Source organism: Piliocolobus tephrosceles, unplaced genomic scaffold, assembly GCF_002776525.5.
Source record: "Piliocolobus tephrosceles isolate RC106 unplaced genomic scaffold, ASM277652v3 unscaffolded_19, whole genome shotgun sequence".
NCBI classification, from domain to species: Eukaryota; Metazoa; Chordata; class Mammalia; order Primates; family Cercopithecidae; genus Piliocolobus; species Piliocolobus tephrosceles.
Genome location: NW_022300975.1, coordinates 3,420,236 through 3,446,755, shown reverse-complemented (window position 1 = coordinate 3,446,755; position 26,520 = coordinate 3,420,236). Strand labels below are relative to the sequence as shown.

At 36.9% G+C, this 26,520-nt stretch overlaps 1 protein-coding gene across 11 annotated transcripts in view; it reads left to right on the top strand.

The window, feature by feature from the left end:
• The window catches only part of LOC111542908 (HMG box transcription factor BBX), a 274,644-nt gene that overhangs the window by 188,775 nt on the left and 59,349 nt on the right, over positions 1-26,520 (top strand). For all 11 annotated transcript variants that reach the window (XM_023212567.2, XM_023212558.2, XM_023212549.2 and 8 more), the window contains 4 exons: positions 1,363-1,558; positions 5,637-5,704; positions 17,979-18,059; positions 21,451-21,525. In XM_023212567.2, the coding sequence (XP_023068335.1) occupies positions 1,363-1,558; positions 5,637-5,704; positions 17,979-18,059; positions 21,451-21,525 (420 nt within the window). The remainder of the gene's footprint in view (positions 1-1,362; positions 1,559-5,636; positions 5,705-17,978; positions 18,060-21,450; positions 21,526-26,520) is intronic.

Here is a 26,520-nt window from a genome sequence, read left to right as displayed (position 1 = left end):
CTAACACGTTCTGCTTTTTGATGGTAAATTCTAGTTTGGCCTTGTGTCCAATTTTAATTATTTTTGTAAGAAAAATGGGACTGTATTCTACAGTTTTTTATGCTTACTTTCCTTCTACATGTATCCATGTATCAATAGGCATATGTATCTTACAGGTAAAAAAAAAATGGATTATTCAGAAACTTTGAGTTAAGATAACATGAAATAATTCTACACCATTGTCAGTTAACATTGCATAATTATCTACATCACAGTTTTCGTTTATGTGATTTAAAGGGAAATGATAGAAAAAAAAGTATATCTTTGGTATAAGGAAAGTACATACCAAGGATAAAGGACCTTTTTCAAACTATTGGGTAAAATTAAAAGCTGTTTGGAGGTTATAATGAGTTAATGTCACACATTAAGTTACCATTTTAAAAGGCAAGCTTATGGGATTGAATGAATTGTATTAATTTAATAAAATATCTAGCAATAATAAAAATTGAAGAATATGTGGAAAATACATTCTTAACAGATAACTTTTGGCAATATGTAACGAATAGCAATAAATGTATTTTGCTTCATGTTATTGTCATGCAAGAGATAAAAGGTAGCAGAATTGAGAGAAATGGTAACAGGAGCAAGCCACAGAAAAATGAAGGAGAAGGATGTTGTCAGTGAAGGTTGAAATCTCCAAGTAAGACCAAGTTTGTGATGGATTATTGCAACATCACATATCAGCGCTCTTAGAGCTTGTTTATATATTCAGTTATGTATGCTCATTACAGACCCCTGGCATAGTGGCAAGTGTGGTTACACTTTGTAAGTGGAGGAATTGAGGCTGAGAAAGGTTTAATAACTTGCTTAATGTCCACAGCTAGCTAAAGAAATGGTTGATGCACTATGCACCACTGCTTCCAACAACCCTCGGCACTGGTGGCGTTGGTCTCAGTTTATGGAATCTAAGGTTGAGGCCCAGAGAAGCTACCTTCTCTTCCTTGGTTACTGTAGCCCTAAGTGGAAGTTTGAGGGTTTGAACCTGCTTCTGTCTCCAGAGCCCTAGGCTCATTCCATTATAAACAACTCCCTCTCCCCACCAAGGTCAGAAAGCTTTTTGGATACTACTTTTTAAAGTTGAGGATTAAAGAACACAAAGTATACAGCTTCTGAATGCTTATTCCCATAAATTGATTAGATAACTCAATGTCTTATCTCTAGAACCCTATGCTGAGATTGTCATTCTTCTACAAGGAGAGCCACAGAAGTCACCGAAATTGTTTTTCTCACTTGGTATCTAAATAGGGGAATGGGGTGACAGCCCTTAGAACTTTTTCAGTCTATTTGTTAATTAAAATCTACTGTCTGTCCTTTTCTTTGTAGTATAAAGATGCATTTATGAAAGCAAATCCTGGCTACAAATGGTGTCCTACCACAAACAAGCCTGTGAAATCCCCAACACCCACTGTCAATCCACGAAAGAAACTTTGGGCCTTCCCATCTGACTCTTCAAGAGACTTGCCAAGCCCCAAGAAAGCAAAGACTGAAGAAATGCCTCAGCTTAACTTTGGAATGGCTGGTGAGTTGAGACACTATTTCCACCTGTTCTTTAAGGACAGGGCAATACATTTTGGCAGCATTTTAAATAATACAGGGGGCAGGGGGACAAAATGTATGACCAATATTAAGCAGTGGCAAAGATATAGCATATTTTCAAGCATTGGATCATGATATATATAGAATACATGTAATTTAAAAAAGGATATATAGCCTCAGTGGTAGTGTCATTATAAATATATGTGAATTCCTGACATTGACAGTATGGAAAAGTAGACAGCAACATGGAGATTGTTAGGAGCCTTGGAAATTTTATGTTCACAGAACGGCTTACACACACATACACACTAGTAAGCCATCCCAGTATGCACCTTAGTTACCATGCCACTTAAAAAGCCACAGTCATGTAGATCATCTGGGTATTGGAAACATTGAGGGCACGAATATGAACAAGTACATCACAAATCTGGGACGGACCTGACAGCTATGTCTTAGAATTCCCATCCTATCTGCCTCTTCTCATGTCCATTCATGTATGGGTCAGACAAATTTAAAATTCCAGACGGTGCCATTTGTTGTGGGACCTTTAGTGCTCTTTGGGTGGTAAGGTATGCTAAATCATTTATTACTATGAAATAAAGTTCTTATATTCACATGCAAGTGGCTCTGTCTTCCCTAGCTATTGCAATACAGTAATCAAAAGAGGAGTTTGCCAGATGAAATTAGCAGATTGAGCAGGGGAAAGGCAGTGACGCTGCAATTGAGCTATAGGGTTCCTATTTTGGTATTAGAAGCAAATTTTCTTCCAAATCAGAGTATTGAGCTATTTGCATATGGAAAGGTTGTGGAAAGAGGTTGAGTGATATTGTGATAACACATTTTTTTAATAACCAATAAATTTAACAAGAATTTATAGGTCAATGTGTGATTCATAGTATGTAAAGTATGTGGCAGTATTCTATATAATCTACAAAAAATATTATTTTAATCAGTCATGTGTGGTGGCATGTGCCTATAGTCCTGGCTACTTGGGAGGCTGAGATGGGAGGATCACTTGAGTCCAGGAGTTCGAGGCTGCAGTGAGCTGTGACCTTACAACTGCACTCCATCCTGGGTGACAGAGCAAGACCCTGCCTCTAAAAAATGAAGTCTAACATAATGGCAGCATTCTAGCGGGGTGGTGGGGAAGGATTCAGGTGATTGCTATGTGGGTGTTTGTAGTGTCATTCTAAATAAGCTCCCAAAATGATGCTTCTACATGTCCCAGAAGAATCAGACATAGATATCTGTCCTTGCTTTAGCTGTCACTTTGTACAATTTTATCTTCAAACCACTTGTTATTAGATAGTCTTGGTGAGCTTTCTGGACTTCCCAGGTTGTATTAGTTGGAGTACTTTCTAAAATATTGTATTATCAGAACCCAGAAAGAGTATATAGATGACTGGCTTCCAGCTGAATTTCTTTGGTCATCATGTAACATCCATTGCTTTTTTTCCCGGTTCTCAATCTAGATCAGGGTATGTAGTTTGTTGTTGTTGTTGGCTTTTTTTTGCATACATCTCTTCACAAACCATAAAACAATTGTGGGTGAACTACAGAAAGCTATGAAAGATACCTTTTTTGTAGCACCGTTTCTGACACTTTATTTATTAATCTGCCTTTTACCTGCAAATTGAAAGTCGAACCCAGACTTCAAACAGGATCTTTACAGATCAGTATTTAAGATACGTGTTCTCAAAAGAAAGTACAGGAAAGAAGAATAACACCTTCCTTGCATTTATCTCATTATATAATGGCTTGGGTTATATGTTGCAAATCCATGTTCAGAACTCTTGATAGGTTTGCATATAGTGGATAACATTGATCTGATATTTCCAGGTATGTTCATTTTCAACAAGATGAAAGTGAACTAATTTGTCTTTAATTAAAACCTGGTGCTTAGGCATCTGAATCTAAGAGACAATAGGGGGCTTCTAAATGCCAGATTGTTTTCCTCAAAATGGAATCTCTTGTTTTGTTTGCCCGGTAGTCCTTGTCACATGACATTTTGCAATTCTGAGTAACCCCATATTACCAAATGTATGATTTCCAAGAGGGGAAAGCTGTGTATATTGTAATTTAGTGCAAGCCCTTTCATTGAACTGCACTAAAGAAAGCATCCTATGTATGTGAATATGTTTTTGATAGTTCTAAATAACATTATATAAGTATGAATTAATATAAAGGATGTTGGTAATTTCTTGGCCTATGTTTTAGTATCTATATAGCAAACTTATTGCAAAGTCACATTGGTATATAAATTATCACATAATCATGTTCCTATTTTACTTTGTAATTTGAACTAACACATTTTTATCTTTAGAAAGCTATCATCCAATCCTCCTGATCTCTAGGATGACAGCTGCAAAAGTATTTCTCTTCTAAAGAACCAAACTAAACTTTTATTTTCTAGCAAATTCACTTCCCCCTCTTAATTTTTAAGTAGATTTAAGTATCTATTTCTGCAGCCACAGTAGTTCTTAAACTTAACATTTAGTTAAAGTTGGAGTCTTAAAACAATACCAAAGAGCCTTGTTTCATCAAATCGGCTACTGTTTGTCTGCGTATTCTCTGTCTGTGTCTTCCTATGTGGCTGCCTTCCAATGTTGAGCTATTTTTTGACCCCCTGATCTTTTGGTAACATAGTTTTTCCTCTAATGACCTCTTCCTCCAACCCCTATCCATTTTTTTTACTACCTCAGAACTTTTTTTGCAATTTTTTTAAAAACTATTTATAACATGTAGTCACAGTTGTTTTATGAGTTCCTAAGACAGGTTGTATACAAAGATGTACTTAAGGACCTATCTTTAACCCAATAAAGAAAAGAAACAACTAAATTTCTTTGTGCAACATTATGACTGATCCTCATTTTCAATTGTAGATTACTAAAATTAAATATACATTGATTGAGGACCTTATATGCACTAGGAGATACGCCGAGTTAGGCATTTTTATGTGTGTTCTTTCATTACACTTCTGAATTTTAATTCAGGACAGACTTATAGGACACAGGTGCCTTTTCTTTGATAACTTCTTTGTTTTTATTTATTTTCTATTTGTTCATTTAATTTTTTTAGAGACAGGGTCCCACTCTGTCACCCAGGCCTGGAGTGCAGTGGTGCAATCTTAGCTCACTGTAGCCTCAAACTCCTGACATTAAGAGATCCTCCTGCCTTGGCCTCCCAAAGTGCTGGGATTACGGGCATGAGCCATTATTCCCAAGTCTGCTTTCTTTGTTTAAATACAGCCTGGGTTATAGATCTACCACTTTGCTGTTTTTATTTTCTCTGTTTATATTTATTCTTGAAATAGTGAAAACAAAGACCTTTGATAACATAAAAAGCATTAATTTCATACCTTGAAGGTACTTTGGGCATGTGTTTGACTACCCCTAAGATTTAAAATGTCAAAAACACATCAACACTTTGGGAGGCCAAGGCAGGAGGATCTCTTAATGTCAGGAGTTTGAGGCTACAATGAGCTAAGATCGCACCACTGTACTCCAGGCCTGGGTGACAGAGTGGGACCCTGTCTCTAAAAAATTAAATGAACAATGTAAATGTAAATTTATTTTTAAAACTTTAAAGAAAGGTTATTTGAATAAAACCTACCAGATTTTACAGGCGTGATTGGAAAACTTCTCTCTGTTCTCTAGTTACCTGATAGCCTATTATTTTAAAATTAGTCCTGATTTCACATGACAGAATTAATAATTTAAGAATAACACTCTTTTTTAAAAAAATCTTAACTCCCCAAGCAGTAAGGAAAGAAACATTACATTAGGAGATAAATTAATGTTACAGACAGCAGTGGTATTAAAGAAAGTGCTGTTGGAATGGTGAGACAAGAGTGGTATTCAAGAGGCTTACAAAGTATGAGCACTAAGCACATATATGCCAGCTTATTGTTGCATAAAGGGTTTTTTAAAGTTTTTTTAGAAAAAGTTATATGTGGTTCTGCTGGATTTCTCGTTGCTAGTCTTTATGGGTATTCTTTTTGACTCTGTGGATTGTACATACTTTATGCTTATAAGTTGATGATTTGTTTTTGACTTATTTAGATCCTACTCAAATGGGAGGCCTGAGTATGCTGCTGTTAGCTGGAGAACATGCTCTTGGCACACCAGAGGTAAGCCAGCCCTTTTCCATCTCCACCCTGCTCATGTTGCGGGTTGGGAACACAGTTACATTCTGTTTACGTTGTTCATTCTGCATTTTCACTGTTTATAGCTCATGAACAAACTTTATAATCTTTCTCTTTAAGATCTTTCTGTGTATTTTGTGTGTTGAGTGTAAAATAAGTGGTGTAAATAAGGCGATGAGGATATAAACACAAGTCAGGTGTTGAGGTTTTCTGAACCTACATGTAAAGCTGTAGTAATGCAATATATAAATCACTGGTGTTTGCCATGACTGTGTCATGGTTATATCAGTTGGGTGCTGTAATTCATTTATTTGAAACATTCTCTGCTTTGGTGATGCTCACATGCTAGTGGGAAGATGATAGCTAAAAATACGCAACTGTCAGTGTCTCTGGTACCTGAATAATTCCAAACAGCTGTTTTGAAAATTAGGAAACATGGCATTTCAGGATTGTTTTATTCTTCTTTCTCTTCCCCACTTGAGACAGGGTCTCAGTCTGTTGCCCAGGCTGGAGTGCAGTGGCATGATCACGACCTCCCAGGCTCAGGTGATTCTCTCACCTCAGCCTTCTGGGTGGTTTGGACTACAGGCATGTACCCCCAAGCCCAGCTAATTTTTGTATTTTGTGTAGAGACAGGGTTTTGCCATGTTGCTCAGTCTGGTCTCGAACTTTAGGGCTCAAGCATCTTAGCCTCCCACGGTTCTGGGATCACAAATATGAGCCACTGTGCTTAGCCTGTTGTAATCTTTAAAATGGAAAAAGGACCTAAGCTTTCATGACCTTGGTTTCATGATCTAGTTATTAGACTGCTTTGACTAAACATTTTTAGGTATGATTTTGATGGGCAGATAGTGGCAGTTAACCATGCACAGTCTGCATTTGTAGAATTCCCCTATTTCCCAGAGATGTTTAACAGAGGCCAACTGAATTACCCTACAGGTCATGTTATTTTACCACACTCAGGTTTTTGAGATGGAAAGTTTTCAATCCCCAACCAGAATTGTTGTTTAGGGCCAAATAACAATGACTCAATTTTATTTTGGGTCATATTTTTTACTTTCTTTTTTAGTTGTGATTGTGTCATACTTATATACTTGAAGGCTATTAAATAGTGGTTTTTGTAGAAATATAATTAGATAATAACCTATTTACATTGTAAAAGGTTTTTATTTTTTATAGTTTACATTTGGGATCCACAATTGTTGACTATATATTCAATTTAATGGAATTATTTTGATTCTGTTCACTTCAGTGCAGCAAGAAATGTACAAATGTGTACAAAAATACACTGGTAGTTATTTACTTTCTGCTAATCTTCAGCTGGAAAAGCATACCTGTCACTTTGTGCCTTTGCATACTCGTTATTCATCATGTTTGTAGTTTCTAACATAATAGCATTGTCAGGCATCGTTTCACTTTCTAACACATTGCTGCTACCTCTTAACAGATCAAACTCTCACTTAGGTGTAGAGTATCCCAAGCATGTTCCAAAGGTGAATGTTGGAGTAATAATATACACTTGACCTTTCAACACGTCTGACTCAATATGATGATTTCCAAGCATGCATTGAATTGTGAAAGCCAGCATCATCTTTCTTTTTTTTTTTTTTTTTTTTGGAGACGGAGTCTCGCTCTGTCGCCCAGGCTGGAGTGCAGTGGCCGGATCTCAGCTCACTGCAAGCTCCGCTTCCCGGGTTCACGCCATTCTCCTGCCTCAGCCTCCCGAGTAGCTGGGACTACAGGAGCCTGCCACCTCGCCCGGCTAGTTTTTTGTATTTTTTTTAGTAGAGACGGGGTTTCACTGTGTTAGCCAGGATGGTCTCGATCTCCTGACCTCGTGATCCGCCCGTCTCGGCCTCCCAAAGTGCTGGGATTACAGGCTTGAGCCACCGCGCCCGGCCAGCATCATCTTTCTTAACTATTAGAATTATCTAGTGTTTCATTCCCAACATCTATTTAGTGTTCTTTTTAAACTTCAAGTACAAATGTAAATAAATCAACATCTGTAGAACTCATGGATGCTAGTCAAAGAAAAGCGTGGTTTCTTTTTCCCCTTTTTGCTTAAAGTTTGCCTTTTGGGCTCTTTTCAATGTGAAGTTCTCCTACTCCTTCTTAAGAAGGCAGAGTTTTGACACATGCAACTCAATACAGTGGTGGACCTTTTTATCTCTGAAGTGGAAATGTTTTGAGAATTCTCAAGCTAAAGAATCAAAGAAAGCTAAATGATTGAAAGAAGGGAACCATAATGGGAGAAGAGAATCTATGCTAAGGAAGAAGGTGGTAGCAGTTAGGTCTTTACGAACCACTTCAAAGAGCACAACTCTTTCTTCATATTCAGTATTTCCCATCTCAGAGATATTTAGGTCATTATTGAAAATAATCTTGAGATATTTAAACAGTGAAAGTTGTATAAAATAATGCTGTCTCTAAATATAGGTGGTTTGAGAATTTACTTCACAGCTCTCAGTAGACTGCATTAGCACCCGAATTTCTGTGTGAAGTCTTATTCCAGATATGTAGACATGATCATAGAACTTTAAGAGCTTATATACATAGACAGATGAACATGAGATAAATGTAATAAATATGTACTTATGTTTCCCTAAGAAGACTAGCAGGATAATGAGATAAGAGAAATACAGAAATTTCATATTTCTGACATTTAGAAAAATTACTGTAAAGTCTGTTGGTACTGTGAGGTAAGACCAAAGTGACATTTTACAAAAATTCTGCCACCAAAAAATGGTCTAATCATAATCGCTTTTAAAAATGCCATGACAGAACCCTTATTCTCAAATATTATTCTTAAACAGAGAAGGTTTTCTTTTGTTCATTGACCTGAGACCTAACCATATAGAAAAAGTCCTCAAAAGACTATTTTTTAAATATGAAAATTTTAACATAGGGAATAGATTTCTTTTAAAAAAAAAAGCATCTCTAGAAGGTAGAGAGGCTTACTGAACTGAAATAATAAAGTCCCAGATTAAAAGCCTATACTGCTTCCTAGATCTGCCTGAAATGCACTTAGAGTTTTAGAGAGAAATTATAATTTCTTGAGATATCACCGGGCAAATAATAACAAAGAAAATGTTGTGTATTCTCTTTCTGTCTGTCTCCTGATCAATTCTTAATCTACCATAATAGATTTTTTGCATTATTATTTCAACATTTTTTATGTGCCACTGTTACTAAGCCTAGCGTGGTTCTATAGTCTCATTGTGGTAACTGGGTCTGTGATGAAGCAAATGGATGCATTTTGATAGTTTGTTTTGTTTCTTTTACTTTCACATAGTCGGCCTTGTTTTTTTATACCCAGAGTACGTTGAAATACATCAATTATTTGGGATAAATTATTTAAAACAATGTTGGTTGTTAGAGAATTTATTGATTGAGGAAGCAAAATCGATATACTGAGAAAGAAAGACATAAAGGAGTGACTCCTGGCTCAAAATAGCAGACTAAGCATATCACTACCGAGACCCTTTAAAATAGAAGCATAGAAGTCTCATTAGTAAATAACCCCATAATAATAAAGGAAATGGAAAGGAGTGTGTCCAGTGAATATGAGATTACAGCAAATTATTTAAATCAGAAATCAAATGTAGTTGTTTAATCTGTAAAATGTAAGTGCCAGACAAAAATAGGCTGATAGGGAGCTGCAGCAGAGATGAGAGCCTCTCTATTCAATAGAATGCCCAGAAGTTTAAATGAATGTCTCCTTTTCTTTTTTTTTTTTTTTAACTTTAAAGAAACAAATAAAAATGCAGAACAAATAAAAGTAATCATGTTCACATCAAACTCAGGGAAGAACTAATGAGAAGGCAGATAATTAAGCCCTTGTGTTTCATACCAGAGAGTTATCTAAAGATGAAAATACAATAAATTGTCAGTACTTGATCTAGAATTTCTAGAAGTAATCTCCAGGACTAGAAATCTGTTATATTTGTTAGTTACTTTAATAAAAATGGAAAGCTAAATTAAATTTTAAAAAACAAGGCAGGGAGTGATATAATTCAGATTGTGGAAGGGGCAGTTATTCACCATATCATGTATACAACAGCTTGGATTAATCTCAGAAAGGATGACATCCAGTATCAGACCTAAGTGAGCAACATAAATTCATCTTGGCTAGAACAGAACGGGAGGGTGGTTGGAGAAAAGTAGAATATAAGTTAGGCAGATTAATTATAGCTGATGAAAAGCTTTGAAGGTATCAATATCTATGTAGTTGAATGACTGTTTGAAGCCAGACTTTCAAATATATGAGAAGTACCTTAGACTTTGGGTCTGTGATTTTTTGAATGCCTGTTTTGTTGGAGCCAACAGATAATGACAGTAAAGTAGTGATCAAGCCACTTTTCTCTTTGCCTTCCATCCCATGAAATGGAGCTACTAATAATACCTGCTTGCCTTCAAATCTCAAGGCTACGTGAAGATTAATTAAATAAAACCTGTAAGGCACTTTTAACTCTCCTGCAAATAATTCTTACAGGTATATAATATTATTGCCATTAGTTAAGTTATTCTAGGCATTTCATATTCAACTTGCAAGTTTAAATTATATCAGACATTTCTCCCGCAGGCTGTAATATGCTTTACCAGCATACATTCTCTCATACACACACACACACACACACACGCACACACAGAGAGAGAGAGAGAGAGAGTTCCTTGTCTGTTGAAAACTTAGCAGAAATTACAGTTACAATTTACTGTCTTTATCACCAGGTGCTCAAGAAGGAGACAGTTTTTTAGTATCTGGGAGAAATCAGTATGGGAAGTCCAAAGTCAGCAGAGTAGCTGAGTTAGTGTCAGGTTAGTGGAGAAGATGCTAATAGATGATGGCATACCTCCATAAAAGGACTATAAAGGTCATGTTCTCTGAGAATTGAACAGTGCCGAACTATGTGCCATCTTTTCTTACATTTAATTACATGACAAGTGTTTATTGAATGCCTTCTATGTATAAGGCACATCAGGGAACAAACCAGACAGCATGAAGCTGATACTGTTTTAAGGTTCAAGTTTTTAGATATAGCAAATTCTTCACATGATACTTCTAGCTTAAAAGGAAATCACATTGATTTTCATTTGTTCACCATGATCTGCCCATTTAAAAATGTTTAAAGCTTATATATCAAAATTTCTTAAAATCCAAAAATACAGGTTAAATATTGCTTATTCAAAACTCTTGGGACCAGAAGTACTTCACAGTTACAGTTTTTTGGAGGGTTTTTTGGGGGGGAATATTTGTATGATCCTCACCTTTTGGGCATCCCAAATCCAAAAAAAATGAAATCTGAAGTGCTCTAGTGAGCATTTCCTTTAGCATTATGTTGGCACTCAGAAGGTTTCAGATTTTTGTGAGCATTTCAGATTTTTGGATTGGGGATACTGAACCTGTAATAAATATATTTTGCCTTGTAAGTTTGTAATATCAATCTGTCACCTCCTCTGGGAAGTCCTTCGTGATTATGGTTGCTTGAGCCAATTCAATTCCCTCCTTATTCTAATCTCTCATATCCCATATTGTTAGTTTCATACCTTGTCCTAACACTGATTATATTTTGTTTTAGAGTTTATTATGAACTGTATAGTGTCTTATATTTAAAAAAATTTCTTATTATATTATATGTAAGTATTGTCTCTGGAAGACTAAGAAAGTTGGGATCAAAAACAATGACAAGATTTAAACTGCAGCAGGTCTACCCACTTGCCTGGAGAATAGTTGTTATTATATCACAACTAACATGTATTGAACATTTTTTCCAAGGCTCAATTCTTAAGTGTATTACATACGAGTAACTTAATCCTTGGAACAATTCTGTGAGTTAAGTCTTATTTACCTTATAAGTAAATATTTACCATTAGATGAGGAAACAGAGGCAGAAAAGGGTAAAGTAACAGCCCATGATGGTGAAGCTACAAAGTGGCAGAACTGGGATTCCAGCCCGGGAGGACTAGCTTCAGTCTTCTTGCAGCACACACGGGCCTTGATGATTCCGCCTCTGCCCATCTAACCTTAGCTCTGGCTACTTCTCCTGCGTGGTGACCTGTGCTGCACCCTTACTGAAGCTCATCGCTGCCAGAGCAGGGGCATTTTGTGAGTGCTTTCTGGGGCCAGGCACTGTGTTCACAGTTGACATTGAGTAACTCATTCTCTCAAGAACCCTATGAGGCTGGTTTATTATTTTCCCCATTTTATAAATGAGGAAACTAGGTCAGAGAGGTGAAATAACTTCTCAAAGGTCATAGAATGAGAAATTCATAATAGTAGGATTTAAAGCCACATCATTTTTCATTAAATGATGAGATAGGCAAAATCTGAGACAGAGAAAAGTTGATTTTTACCAATATTTGTTGAATAAAGGAATGATTATGTCCACATCTTAAATGCTGAGTTTTTAACAATTTTAAACAAATACAGATTTAATTAAAATGGAAACTTTTCACTTTCTTTATTCTAATTTCTAACATCAATGAAATGAGGCAATTTATGTTCCTACTTGTTGGTGTGTTTGAATTAATTAGATATGTGCCTCCTTTAGGCTACTGTATTGGACTATTCCAGAATACTTTAATCCATTGAATTCCAAACTCCTTGCCCCAATGCCCTACCTGAACCTCATCAAAACTTTTATTCCCTTCTCAAAGTTTTATAGCTTACTTATAATTCGACCCTGAAAAGGAAATGAGCTCTCTGAGCTTTCTCTTTTCTTGGGTGGCTCCCCCTTTGTGTCACTCTTCACTGCCCATTTTGGCTGGAGCTGCCCATCCAGCCAAAGAGCCCAGCCTCTACCATCTGTCTACAGTGGGGCTCAAGCCCAGAGAGTTGGGTCCTTTTACCCAGCTTGATTTACAATCACATACCCTCCATGAGTCCCTAGCCTGCACTGATGAAACTGAGTATCCTCCTGGGGCTCTCAGAGATGAAGGCAAAGGTAGTGTGGAAGGTGGGCAGAAAGAGAGCTGGGCTCAAAAGAGAAGGGTGGAGAGCAGGAAGATAAAGGAGGCATCCTTCACAAGAGAGGTGTGGTTATTGTCAATTAGGTTGTTGTTGGAGAGCACATTGATGTACACTGTTGCATTTTATTCTCACAGTTTCCTGTGAAGAAGGCAATTAGGCAGAGTGGCATTGTATCTACTCTATCAAATGAGGAAACTGAGGCAGGTGATCTGAGTTATCTCAATTGCTACTGCAGTTCTTTTTACAACTGGCCTGGAGTCTGTTCTGGACTTTGATGCTAGTGCTCAGCCACACAGATTATAGTGTTAGGAGAACTTGACTCATGGGGTAAAGTCCATACTCCAGCAGCCCCAATGCGCTGAGTGAAACCAAGGATGTGTTCTTCCATTTAGCCAGATGACTCGACATGTATTCTGCTTGTGGGAGTGCTCAGCTCTGTGCTGCTGTTTGGTTATGCCCGCCATGGCAGCCAGGGACTCTTCTCAGATGTAGTGCACCACTCGTGTCAGGCAGCCGAGTGCAGTGCGCTAGTAACCAGCTTCTCCTTTAACTCTCAGATGGAATTGTCTACCCCAAAACCATCTCTTCTCATAAAAGACACCCACTGCCTCCATCCAGACCTCCTTCCATCTCTCAAATTTCCTTTTTAACTTACCTTGGAAACACAGGCATTGTATTTCTGACCCCTTTCCCTCAGCTCTGACTTCTTGCCAAACAGTTACTGAAGCCTGGCAGTTACCATCTTTGATTCAGTTGGGGTCTCACATCTCAGCTGGCCTATTTCCTTAATCTTCCAGTTAGCCTCCTGCCTCCAGTCACCCCCAGCCAGCATCACCCTGCACTCCACTGACAGAATTACCTGACTACACATCTCTCTGACTGAAAACCTCAGCTGGCTCCTCATTGCCTCCAGTCTAATTTTCAGACTTCTTCATGTAGAATTCAGATTCTCCCACTATACTCCAATGCATGTATTCTTCAGCCACACTGAGAAAGTCACTTTCTCAAACACACAGGGTTCTTGCCTTCATACTTTTCCACCTCCTGTTACTGCATCATTTCTACACTTGTGAGAGAACTCCTGGTTTTCCTAAGGTATATCTTAGATGTTTCCTATCTTCCTTCCAGCTGTTCCCATGCAGAATGAAGGCTGATTCTCCATCCTCCTGTAGACCTTGTAATATTCCACCATTATGCACTTACATTTTTGTATATGATGTTGCTGTCCCCTGCACATAAGTTGCAAGCAACTAAGGGTTAGGCACATTTCCTTTGGTCATCGTTTTATTCCCTAACACCTACTAGATACAAGTAGAATATAAGCTTCTTGAAAGTAGCAGTCTTTGTGGCTGGCATGTCATAGGTATCTATTAAATATTTGTTGAATGAGTGAGTAATCAATAAATGTTTGAATTAGCAAGGGTAGGAATGTATGGCTCAGATACTACCAGTGTAATACCCCTTTTGTTGACCGTGTGTTCATGCCAGCAGCTCATGGTTGTGGTCTTGTGTCTTGCAAAGTAAGGACAGGCTCATGATAACAATGTAGCTTTCCCAACTACTCAGGGTGCATGTAACTGACTTGATCTTGTTTTGTATCAGGAGGCCAGTTCACTTTTTTATGTATTCAATTTCACTATATGAATTGCTCCTGTGAAAAAAATACTACATTATTGAAATTCTTAATTATACTAATCACTCCCCTTTCATGGTTATTGAGAATTATAGCTAAATCAAGGAGAGGATTGAATTTGGGTAAATCAAATGAGTACGTACTTAACAAAAATCCCTTTAGCTATTTTCGTTTTTGGGCGTATAGCAACACCTAGTGGCTTTACCGATTATTTCAGAGATTATTTCTAGAAACAGCTTCTTGGGTTTTTTTCCTCCCTTATTTCACCACTACTTATTTAATATTTTTTCTTTCCTCTTAATTAATGAACAAATGTCTTTGGCCATTTATTTTGTATTTAGAAAGTAAACTGGCTCTAGCATAGGAATAGATATTACAAAATTGATGTTTATCCATAAAAAGTGTGCCCCACCTAATAAAAATAAATGAAGTACTTTAAATGCAGATATAAGGATGATATAGCTCAATATTTTAAACATTTCACAACCTCTGGAACCTTCTGAATAATGGCATTACTCAAATGGGAGCCTTTTGTGGGAAGTATTCTCTCCCTTTTATATAGATAGAATTTCTTATTTCTTTATCAAATGCATGTGTAGATCACTGTATGCACAGATATATACATTTTATGGGATGCCTTGCTTATCAGGTACTCAATAATGAGTTCTTCATGTTTATATTTGCCATGTCATTGAACTGTTTTTATGTTTTGAGAGTTTAGGTCCCCAGAAGAAATATGTCTAACCTGCATCACACGGATTTCTGCCTTCTTAATAAATGATGTATTTTACAATTTTTCTTACCTTGACAACTTAGAATTATGGTTGCAAATAATTATTGCATTGAGCTGATGCCTTCTAGAGAACTTTGGGGGCTATTCCCGTATTCGGTTTGTTTTAGACAGACTCCAGTGCTTTATGAAACATTTGTATCTGTTCTTTACAGCTTTTCTGTCTTCTCCTTCTTTTCTTATCCTGCTGCTGGCATTGTTTCTTTCTTTCCCAGCCCGCTTCTTTTTTCTTTTCTTTGTCTCCCTCTTGGCCCCTTGTGATACCTTGCCTCTATTCTTTTGTGGACTAGAGGGTCAGCTAACCAAGTCGGCTAACTACGTAGCTTAGTACTAACCCAATTCTCCTGGCTCCTAATTTTGTGCTGTTTCCACTATACTACACTGAAGATGTATGCAAAATCTGTAATGCTTTAAAGTAAGAGTAACTAGGTTTTGAGAGGACGTGGTCCACTAGAGCAAAATCCACAGCATTAGTGATTCTATTACTGTTATTTTAGCCATTAGATAGCATTTGTTGTACTCCTGGCCTGGTCACTATGTATGTGAGATTCTTCCTATTCACATACATAGGGAGAGAATTAAGTTAAGCAACAGATATTCATTGTGCATCCCCTCTTTGTCAGGAGCATGCTAAGCACAAACGTGTAGACTTTTGATTGCATGCTAAAATTGACAAACCACGTGCAGGATTATAGATGCCTTCATAATTATGTGTTCAAATAGGAAGTTTTATATGAGACCATCCATCCTAAAGATTTGCAAAGGGTATTAATGAACTTTTAAACTTTCTGAATTGATGTGTTGTTGTGGCCAAATAATCTATAAATGACACTTAAAAGAAAGTTGAATTTTCTTCATGCTGTTAATATGAACTCTAAGCCATAGGGCAATTTACCTCCTCATAAATGGTCACTATTTCTTGTGCATTGTGGGATCTGAAATAAGCATATATGTTATATAGACTTTATGCAGTGTAGCTACTCTAAATAATAATACATTTAATTCCAAATATCTTCTATGGATTTCTGTCTTATGCACACCTATTTTATTAAAGCTTTATGAAGACATTGTATAATTTTCAAAAAGTCCTAAGCTTGAATGTAAATAAAGTTTTGATTATTTACCAAATAATCTAGGAGCCACACATAGATTTTTTGATAAAACAGAGAAGTTGATTTTTTAAAAATACTTCTAAATTATAAAGATGTATTTTGTTCAGGTGTTCTTCCAATAAAGGAGTTCCTAGTTTTTTTGTGGCTATAAATTTCAGGATTTGTTGGCCTTCTTTTTAGTTCATTTTGTGTCTCCTTGGTGGGACATTTGACATAGCATATCAAATTGTGACAATAAGAGAGTCAGGCTTTGCAGCCAGACCACAGGTGGCAAATTAATTAAAGCTTCTGCACCTTCACTAATGTGCTTATCTCTGGGAGAAGGTAACCATTACTCTTTAAAATCCAAAGGTGACAATTAACATTTCAAATGTTTGCTCCTGCCCCGTGGCCTGTGACGTTGTTAGAGAAACACATCCTCAGTGTCTTAAGAGGGTCAGTGAGAAACTGTTTTTAGGAGCATAATCTGGGTGACTAGTGGCTCTTTCCATAGGATTTACCTGTCAAATATAATCACATGCAGCTATTAAAATTACACTGGAGAAGACTTAGTGATGCAGAGAAATTAATATTAAAGTTTTTTTTTTAAAAAAAGAACATTCCATAACTGCAGTAGAACGTTCTATTTTTGTTTAAAAATTACCTACATGCACAACTGGAAGAATATATAAGAGTATTAACAGGCTTATCTTTGGGAGGTAACATTGTAGGTGATTTTTCTTCATTTTGGTGGGTTTTTTTTTTTTCAGATTTTTAACAGTGAACTTGGATTATTTTGTAATCAGAAAACAAGTTATTAAAAAGTATTTGTAACTTTCATTTTTTTCTTTAACGTGAAAGATGATTTTTCCCCCTAGACTCTCTAACTTCATTATTCAGGAAAGTGGGCAGGAATCACACTGAATTGGGGTTAAGAGAACTATTGTCAGCTTTCATTAGTTCACTCCACAAATACTTGTTGAGTATCTACATTGCACCCAGGCAGTGTTGGAGATAATGCATTAAATAAAGCCCCTGGGAGAGAAAGTACAATAAATAAATACTTACATCTTATAGTGATCAGTGTTCAATAAAGACTAAGGGGATTTTCGGCCGGGCGCGGTGGCTCAAGCCTGTAATCCCAGCACTTTGGGAGGCCGAGACGGGCGGATCACGAGGTCAGGAGATCGAGACCATCCTGGCTAACACGGTGAAACCCCGTCTCTACTAAAAAATACAAAAAAAAAACTAGCCGGGCGAGGTGGCGGCGCCTGTAGTCCCAGCTACTCCGGAGGCTGAGGCAGGAGAATGGCGTAAACCTGGGAGGCGGAGCTTGCAGTGAGCTGAGATCCGGCCACTGCACTCCAGCCTGGGCGACAGAGCGAGACTCCGTCTCAAAAAAAAAAAAAAAAAAAAAAAAAAGACTAAGGGGATTTTTTAGCATTGGCAGGGGAGGTGTCAGTTTTTTCATCTTTGAAAAGTGAGGGGTTTAGATCAGAGGAATAATGAAATCCTTCCCTCTCTAACATTCTGAACCTCCTATGACTTTTGAATAACAGTTCACTACCAAAGCAATTCTCACCTAAAGGCAAAAGTGGGTCAATGTTAACATTGAGATAAAAGAGGAAATGTATATCCTGAGAAAAAGACTTGATTAAAAAGTGATGTTTCTGTAACTGTTGTTGATAATAAAGATCAGAAATGAAAATAGAGCATTAAATGTTTACCTAACACAGTAAATAGTACAAAAGAAAATATGATATCTTTCTTTGTTTCAGGTATCCTCTGGCACATGCAGGCCTGATGTTTCAGAATCTCCTGAATTACGTCAGAAGTCACCATTGTTTCAGTTTGCTGAGGTAATATATTACAATTGATACTTAACTAATGAGGAAATTGTAAAGTGGGCTTAAGTTGGGGCTGATAACAGTAACTGAAAGCAATGAAGAACTTTACTCAGCTCAACCATAAGTGGGAAAATAGAATCCAATTTTGGAAAAGGTATTTTGGGTCTCTAGAGTTCTTAATTAAGAAATAACTACATTTATGCATTTATAGAAGCTTATTGTTAAAGTCATACTAAATATTATCAACCTCATTACTAATTTTTACTCATGGATAGTAAGGTTAAGAATATTTTGAATTACTATTAGAATTTAGTAATTTATTGTTTATTTGATAAAACAGAAGACAGAATCAACTCATGGTTATTGGCTATGCAACTAATCTATGCATTTCTTTTTCTTTTCTTTTTTTAGTACACTTTCATCTTAATTGAAACTTTAGCGTGAGGTTGGCAGTTTTCAAAGTCTTCTTTTGTCAGACTTATTCAGCTCAATGGTCTCTTGACACTGGTTCAAAGAGATGGTGTATAAAAGCACATTATCCTTGATATCAAGTCTAAAGTTTAAGACTGCTCAGAATATCTTAATTTGCTCTAGAACTCAATATGAGCCCTCATTGATAAATTTTTTTCTTAAACTTTAAGCCACCTGGTCTTTCCTTGATCATTTGAATTGTCTTTGACCAGACTTTCTTCACCACTGTCATCCTTCCTGGTGTTTGCCCAACTGTTTTACAGTTTTGTGCAGGGGGAACATTTTTTATTTTTTATTTTTTTTTAGAGTCAGAGTCTCACTCTGTCGTCCAGGCTAGAGTGCAGTGGCATGATCATAGCTCATTGTAACCTGGAACTACTGGGCTCAAGGGATCCTCTCGTCTCAGCCTCCTGATAACTAGGACTGGAGATGCATGCCACCATGCCCAGCTAATTTTTTTTTTTTTTTAAACAGGGTCTGACTATGTTGCCTAGGCTGTTCTTAAATTATTGATCTCAGGCGATCTTCCTGCCTCAGCCTGTCAGAGTACTGGATTACAGGGCATGAGTCACCACGCTCAGCCTGCACTCTTTTTTTTCAGAAGCAGTTATAAACTTATTAAGATTGATCCCAACTTTGAAAGCAGAATGGCTTAAGAGATGATCCTTGAACCTTTAAAGATCTAATGAAACCTCTAAAATTTCACAGGAAATTTTGGATATGTTAGCATGTGTACACTTTTGTGGTTTCTAACAGCATGTCTAAGACCCAGAGAGATCCCTGATCCTATTGCTTTTATATAAAAGGTCTCTATCTCCAGGAGCTCCTATGCATTTATTAATTGAAATCCTTATCTTAATATTAATTTATAATAACATCCCCCCCCTTTTTTTAGAACTTATGAGATACTTTTTCACAAAATTGCATAGATTATAACACTGGTTCTATTTTGTTCACTGCCTGATTTAATTCTTAAAGGAATATATTATATTTAGGTATAACCTACAATATTTATATATTTCCCCTTATATACATTGTTTTTCTTTTTCCTAACTTTTATAAAGGATTGGTAGGGATGAAAAGTAATGTCTGAAATAAGTTGTACTGAGTTTATAATTCCTAAGACTTAAGGAAGATTTCTCTGGGTTCATTTTTGGATTCTGTCATATTTGCACATCACAGTAACTTGAAATGATAAGATTCATGGTTTGACCAAGAAAAGTTATAAAATGTTATCCTTGAATGTCTTCAGAACACTTGGTTAGATCTTACAATGGATAAAATGGTTTATTTCTACCTAGTTTGTTAAATTGGATTTGGTTGATATTTGTTGTTCTTACTGATATTTATTCTAAAAATGCTTATCTGATTAAAAAGCACAGTAGAATGAAATTTTCCTGATGGCTTCAGCAGTGGATACAATTAATTACTCAGTCAGTCTGTCTACTAATTTTTTTTTATTTTTATTTTGAGACGGGATCTTGCTATGTTACCAGGCTAGTCTTGAACTCCTGGGCTCAAGTGATCCACCTAGCCTCCCAAAGTGCTGGGATTACAGACGTGAGCCACACTGTGCCCAGCCTCCTGATTCTTTCTCATTCCTAAACATCACTTTTATACTGTATAACTACGTGGCCCTGTTGTTTTTCTAACCAGTTTAACTAAAATGAAAAAGCAATTTTTGTAATTAAAGAGTTTTGATGAAGGTGGATTTGCTGCTTAGTAAGTAACCTTTGATGGAGTTGTTGGTGAACAGTTATTTGAAGGAAAGACTTGTGGGATTGGGAATGGGCTGAAGTTATAATGCCCAGGCTTTCTGCTCCTGTGACCCACTTTTACCCTGTTTTATAGCTGAATAAAAGGTTTTTTCACTTTGGAACCAAAATTACTAACTCACCTTGCTCCCAAAATGTCCTTGAAAAGTATTTCCACATGTTCCTCTGAGCAAAGTCGAAGGAAGCTACCATAATTACCAACTGAAAACAAAAGGTCCCCTAGTTGAATCAAGTATCGGGTGGCAGACTCTATTCATTGTCACACACTGACGTGTGTGTGTGCGTGTGTGTGCATGTGCATGTATGCACATGTGTGCGTGCGTGTGTGCATGGGTGCGTGTGTATGTGCATGTGTGCGTACATGTGTGTACGTGTGTGCATCCGCGTGCGGGCGTATGTGTGTGCGTGTGCGTGCGTGTTTGTGTACGCGCATGTGTGTGCGTGTTCATGTTGGGTGGGAGGATGCAGGAGCTATGAAAGAAGAAAATACTTTTCATATTTAGTAAACCATTTATTGAGTTCTGGTGCCATGCTAGGTAACATCTTTTATGGCTTATTTTTTTTCACCATAATCCTCTAAAATGCAGATTATTATCATCATCATCAATTTACAGTGGTGAAAAATAAGTCTCAAAAAGTTTAGCTGAGCTGGCCAAGGTCATATGGGCAAGTAAGTAGCAGAGCTGAGATTCAGTCTCCCAGATACCCTGACCTGCATCCATATGCTTCACCAATACTGCATCACAGCTGCCTCTTAACTAGAGAACAGCTTGGAGGGAGTGGTGTTGGGAAGAGAGTGAGGGAGTGGCTTTACTTGCAGCCTCCAGCTTTTAATAATACACATTTTTTCCTTTTTTTTTAAGTAAAGAAATTTATTTCAACAGGTCTTCTTAACTGCTATTTGATATATACCTGGTACCCTTACCAAAGACATAGCAAATGAGCCACACTCAGTCTTTGTTCTTTATAATCATCTGTTTTTAGAAACATGGCCTTTGTCTTCTCTTATCAGTTATAATGCTCTTCTAAAGGGATTGGGGGTAATGACTCATTTTTAAATCTTTATCAGTGTCTACAGTTGAAAATATATGGCAGAATCTTATGATCTGATGTGGAAGAATGTCATTGTGCATTAAGAATTGCTTGTTTCCTTTCAGATATCTTCAAGTACATCCCACCCTGATGCTTCTACAAAGCAGTGTCAAACATCTGCCTTGTTTCAGTTTGCAGAGGTATGGCCTTTTTTAAATGCTTTTTGGGCTAAGAAAACTTGTTGAGCTCAGGAATGCTGGAATGGAGTTTTTATAATGTATAGTGAACTTTAGGCATGCCTGTTGTCATTATTAACATAATGCACATAACAGAATATTTATTGCTTTTTCTGCTGCCTTTGATGTAATCATGGTCAAATCAGGTCCAGATTTTACACCCATTTTATAAGCATTCATTGAAGAGTTCATTCAGAATACCAGTAATGTGTTTATTTCATTTTATCTTGTTTTAAATTTATTTTAAAAGCTTGAAAAAACTGCTGTCAACACGAAGACCAGAGGGTTTCGATTTATTAAATTTTTCCAATAGTGAAATTAGATGCTATAATTCATGAATAACTCTCTCACAGTGATTGCAGTGGTGAATACGACCTGTTAAATCAGGTAAAATTAACTTTCAAAGTGATGTAGCTTCAGCCAGTATTTTTATTAGTGTGTAATCCCAGGCTTAGATCAGGTCAGCTTTTGTAAGATCTCAGATTTCTTTGGTTTGTCAGCCAAAGAGAGCACACACCAGAGAGCAACTTTTTTGGTTGGTACGCTGCAGAGACAAATCTGATATTCTTGATTTTGCTACAAAAGCCCTGGCCTCAACCATATGTTCATTTCTAATGAGCACTATGTGGCAAATAATAAAACGTATATAGTTTGTGAAAATAAGATGCTATCTGCTTTAGGTCTTTTCTTCTTTTCCTTTTTATCCCAACTAAAAAATGCATATCATAAACCAAGCAATTTTTTATAGGGTTGAGAGAAAATGACAAGCAGGACTGCGCTGTTTAATATTGATGTATTGAATCACTTTGATTCATTTGAATAAAGAATACTGCATAAATGGAATGTAAAATGATATCCTTTTGGCAGAAGAAAACCTACCATCTTACTTTGAAAATGAGAAAAAAATTACTTTTGGCTCTTACAAAAAAAAGAAAAAAAGCTGTCTCCTCTTGGGACAACTTGTGTCAACTACTATGACTTTATACCATCGGTTGGCCTGCTTATGTATTAGGCTTCCCTGCCATAGTATTTGTTTAGCTGCTGAGGGCTATTGTATAAAACTGGTAACAAAAATATATAATGTTATTTCATGAAGAAAAATTTGCTTAATTAATCTGAATTAATTAAGATTTTGTTACAATTTTCCATTATAATAAGGAAGCAGTTATTTTCACTGTCTAGGGGAAATAGTTTTGTTAATAATACTTTCTTGCTTTCTTCCAGTTATTGATGCCCATTAATTCTTCAGAGTTAAAAAGGAATTTTGCCATATTGACTAAATTTATTTTTAATGTTGATATCTGAGCCAGTTCTATCCAACTTTTCAGAAACATTTTTTTCAAAGCAAAATTGATTTGCCATGTATTCTGTTTGATTAAATTCTATACTGCATAGCAGGAATATTAGAAAAGTAGTGGCGCATCTTTGACACACCTGATATTTACATATGCACTGACTACCAAGAGTGTCCAGCTTAACTTCAAATACCAGTATGGAATAATGGAATATCTCAGCTGATGCTGGTTCTATCTCTTATCACTGCTCAGCCTATGATTCAGTGTATGTTTTTTTTTTTTTTTTTTTTTTTTGAGACGGAGTTTCACCCTTGTTACCCAGGCTAGAGTGCAGTGGTACCATCTCGGCTCCCTGCAACCTTCACCTCCCAGGTTCAAGCGATTCTCCTGCCTCAGCCTCCTGAGTAGCTGGGATTATAGGTGTCCACCACCACGCCCGGCTAATTTTTATATTTTTAGTTGAGACGGAGTTTCGCCGTGTTGGCCAGGCTGGTCACGAACTCCTGACCTCAGGTGATCTGCCCTCCTTAGCCTCCCAAAGTGCTGGGATTACAGGTGAGAGCCACCATGCCTGGCCATGATTGTTATTTTAGCAACACCATCATCACACTTGTTAGCTCCTGAAGCGCTGGGGACAGCTCTAAGGGACCAGTTTGGTGGTATAATAGCCACCATCCTGCAATTCTGCAGGATGAGATCCCATGCCTTTCATAAACTAATTTGTCCTTGCTGCTCAGTACACTAATTCTTGAATGAGATTTGGTCATTGCCTCTTAATTATACTAAGTTTTTTTTTCTAGAGAAGAAAAGAACTTCTTACTCGGAGGAGAGAGTCAGGCAGGGTGGCATTTCCAGAAGTTGCCCCTTTGCTGTACAGCACTCATCTCCTGAGGACTCTTGGGGTTTTTAGCTGTAAAGTGTATGTAGGATTTGAGGAGCCTTTTAAAAAATTATTAATTTGTAAACTTAATTAGGAGTTGTTTCAAAATATAGGAAGGCATATATGACAGAAAGACTAAAATAAAATGGATGGTATAAAAATATACATGTTCTGTTTTGCCCTAGAATGAGATGCAGTCCCCACAAGTATATAACTTTTCCTGGTTATATTTTGCAACCATTGGTAATAGCCCTAGTTCCTCAGCAAATTAAATTATTGTATCTTTGGCTATTTAGCTGTAAATGTTATATGTCTTTATACAAGAGTAGTTCATGGTTCTCAAAGGATAAATAACCTCTGTCTTCACTTTCCTCCTCTAACCCAACAGTACCCTTACTTTCAATCTTTAACATCCTACAATCTGACCATATTGTCAGACCAATACTGGGCTGGTTTTATTTAAGGCTAAATAAGAGCTAACTAGATGAACTAATAAAAATATCTACTAAAATTTGCTATGAGCATGTGTATTGCAATAGAAATAGAATAGGCTGTAATTACTCACTGCGATATCCCTAAAGCTCTTAGAATTATTTCACAAAACACCATCACCTTTGAGAAAACCCAAAGACTCTTGAAATTCTTGTTTTAATTAGTCAAAAGCAAAGGTTCTCAAACTGTATAGTACATCAGAGTCACCTAGAAGGCTGTTTACACGCAGATTGCTGGGCCGCACCGCCAAAGCTTCTGACTGATTAAATCTGGTGCTGGGCCTGAGAATTTGCATTTCCAACAAGTTTCCTATTAGAGAACCACAGTTTGAGACCACGGGTCTGTAGTTATGTGTTTTTTTAAAAAACCCAAATTATTAAATCATTATTGTTAAGGCACTTATTAATATCTCTGGGACTTCACGGTGGAAGGGTCAAGAGAGGAAGGGATTGATGTGTAATAGAAAATTACTGCGTGGAGCACTTTATAGCCCTTCTCTTTTCAGAGGGATTCCTTGTCCTATTATGTACACTTAAAGAGAAGTGGGTGTTTATATAAGCTAGGAAACAATTTATCTTTTAAAAATATTTAGCTTTGTAATATCGTTTTAAGATCAGGCATGCAAAATTCTCAGAAACTATTTCTGTTCATTTTATTTACAAACTCTTATAACACTGGGAAGAAGTTAACTAGATTTTCGCTTGGAAATGGGTTATTTATCATGTAAAATATTTATCTGAGAAACATACTTTTAACAGTAAACCCGGGTAATTTCTTTAGGTCGAAATGTTTTGTTTTGTTTTGTTTCTTTCATTGAGTCCTGATCTCTTCCTTGCAAGATGAGAAAGATATTTTTCCTTCTTAACCAAATCTGATCATTGAAAAGCTCATTGAAATTAATCTATATGGAACCATGAAACTGAATAAACATATTTATTTGTAGTTGCCTCATAAATGTTTACATTTAAGAGGAGAAAAATCAGGATTTTGAAAGAAATACAGAATGCAGGGACAGTTTCTCACTCCCCACCCCCAATTTCAGCCTGTCTCCCATTCCAAGGGGGCAGTCATATTTCATCCAGATTCAGCCTGGCCCATCCAAAGTACCATCTACTCTGTGTTTCCAGGCTCTGATCCATTAAGTTGGTCAGAATGAGTCCTAACTGCGTCTTCTGTTTACAGGTAGTGACACATCAGTCACTTTTTAGATCTAGTTTACCAAAGACTAATGACCAAATATAATGTCAGAAGGGAACTGTTGTCTTTAATTGTTTAACAGACTTAAAAGCCATGACCAATCCACATATTCTCTGATGTGCTCTGTGGCTGACTCTTACACCTAGAGGATATCTTTGCATTGAAAAATTATATTTACCTTGAAGACACAGAGCTAATCTGGGTGATTTAGATAGATTTGGACTTTAAAACTTCCCTTAGAAGATATTTACTTTGCCTATATAAATATAACTATAATCTCACCAAAATTAAAATATTGTCACCATTGTATATAAGTAGTAGGTATAAATTTAATGCATTTATTTTCATGAGGGAATGCTCAGTTTGTTGCACAATATTACAGTCAATTAAAAACACCATATACTTACACTGTGGCTCATGCCTGTAATCCCAGCACTTTGGGAGGCCGAGGCAGGCAGATCACGAGGTCAGAAGATCGAGACCATCCTGGCGAGCACGGTGAAACCCTGTCTCTACTAAAAATACAAAAAACATTAGCCAGGCATGGTGGCGGGCGCCTGTAGTCCCAGCTACTCGGGAGGCTGAGGCAGGAGAATGGCGTGAACCTGGGAGGCGGAGCTTGCAGTGAGCCGAGATGACGCCACTGCATTCCAGCCTGGTGACACAGTGAGATTTTGTCTCAAAAAAAAAAATACTTACACTGTAACTAATCAGTGGATGTATTATGTGTTTTATTGGAAGCACTAATATTTCTTTTTAGATAAGGAAGGTAAGGAAAGGAACGCCTTATTTCCTCTTTGACTCACTTATTCTTTCAACAGTTATCAGTCATCTTCTCCCAAACTACAATATTTACAATACCTTTATAATTGAAAAAGACTTCCACTATTACCTAATTTGATTCTGGTCTTTACCACCTGTTTGTTCACCCACCTCAGACAGCCATAAAATTAGCAATTTAACATCCAGGGTGATCATTTTTCTTAGCACTTTAGCTGTACCTCATGTACTGTCACATCCACCCTGTAGCTAGCCTTTATGGATGAATATTGTTTATCCGAACATCACATAATAGTCAAAAGAGAGACTACAGTG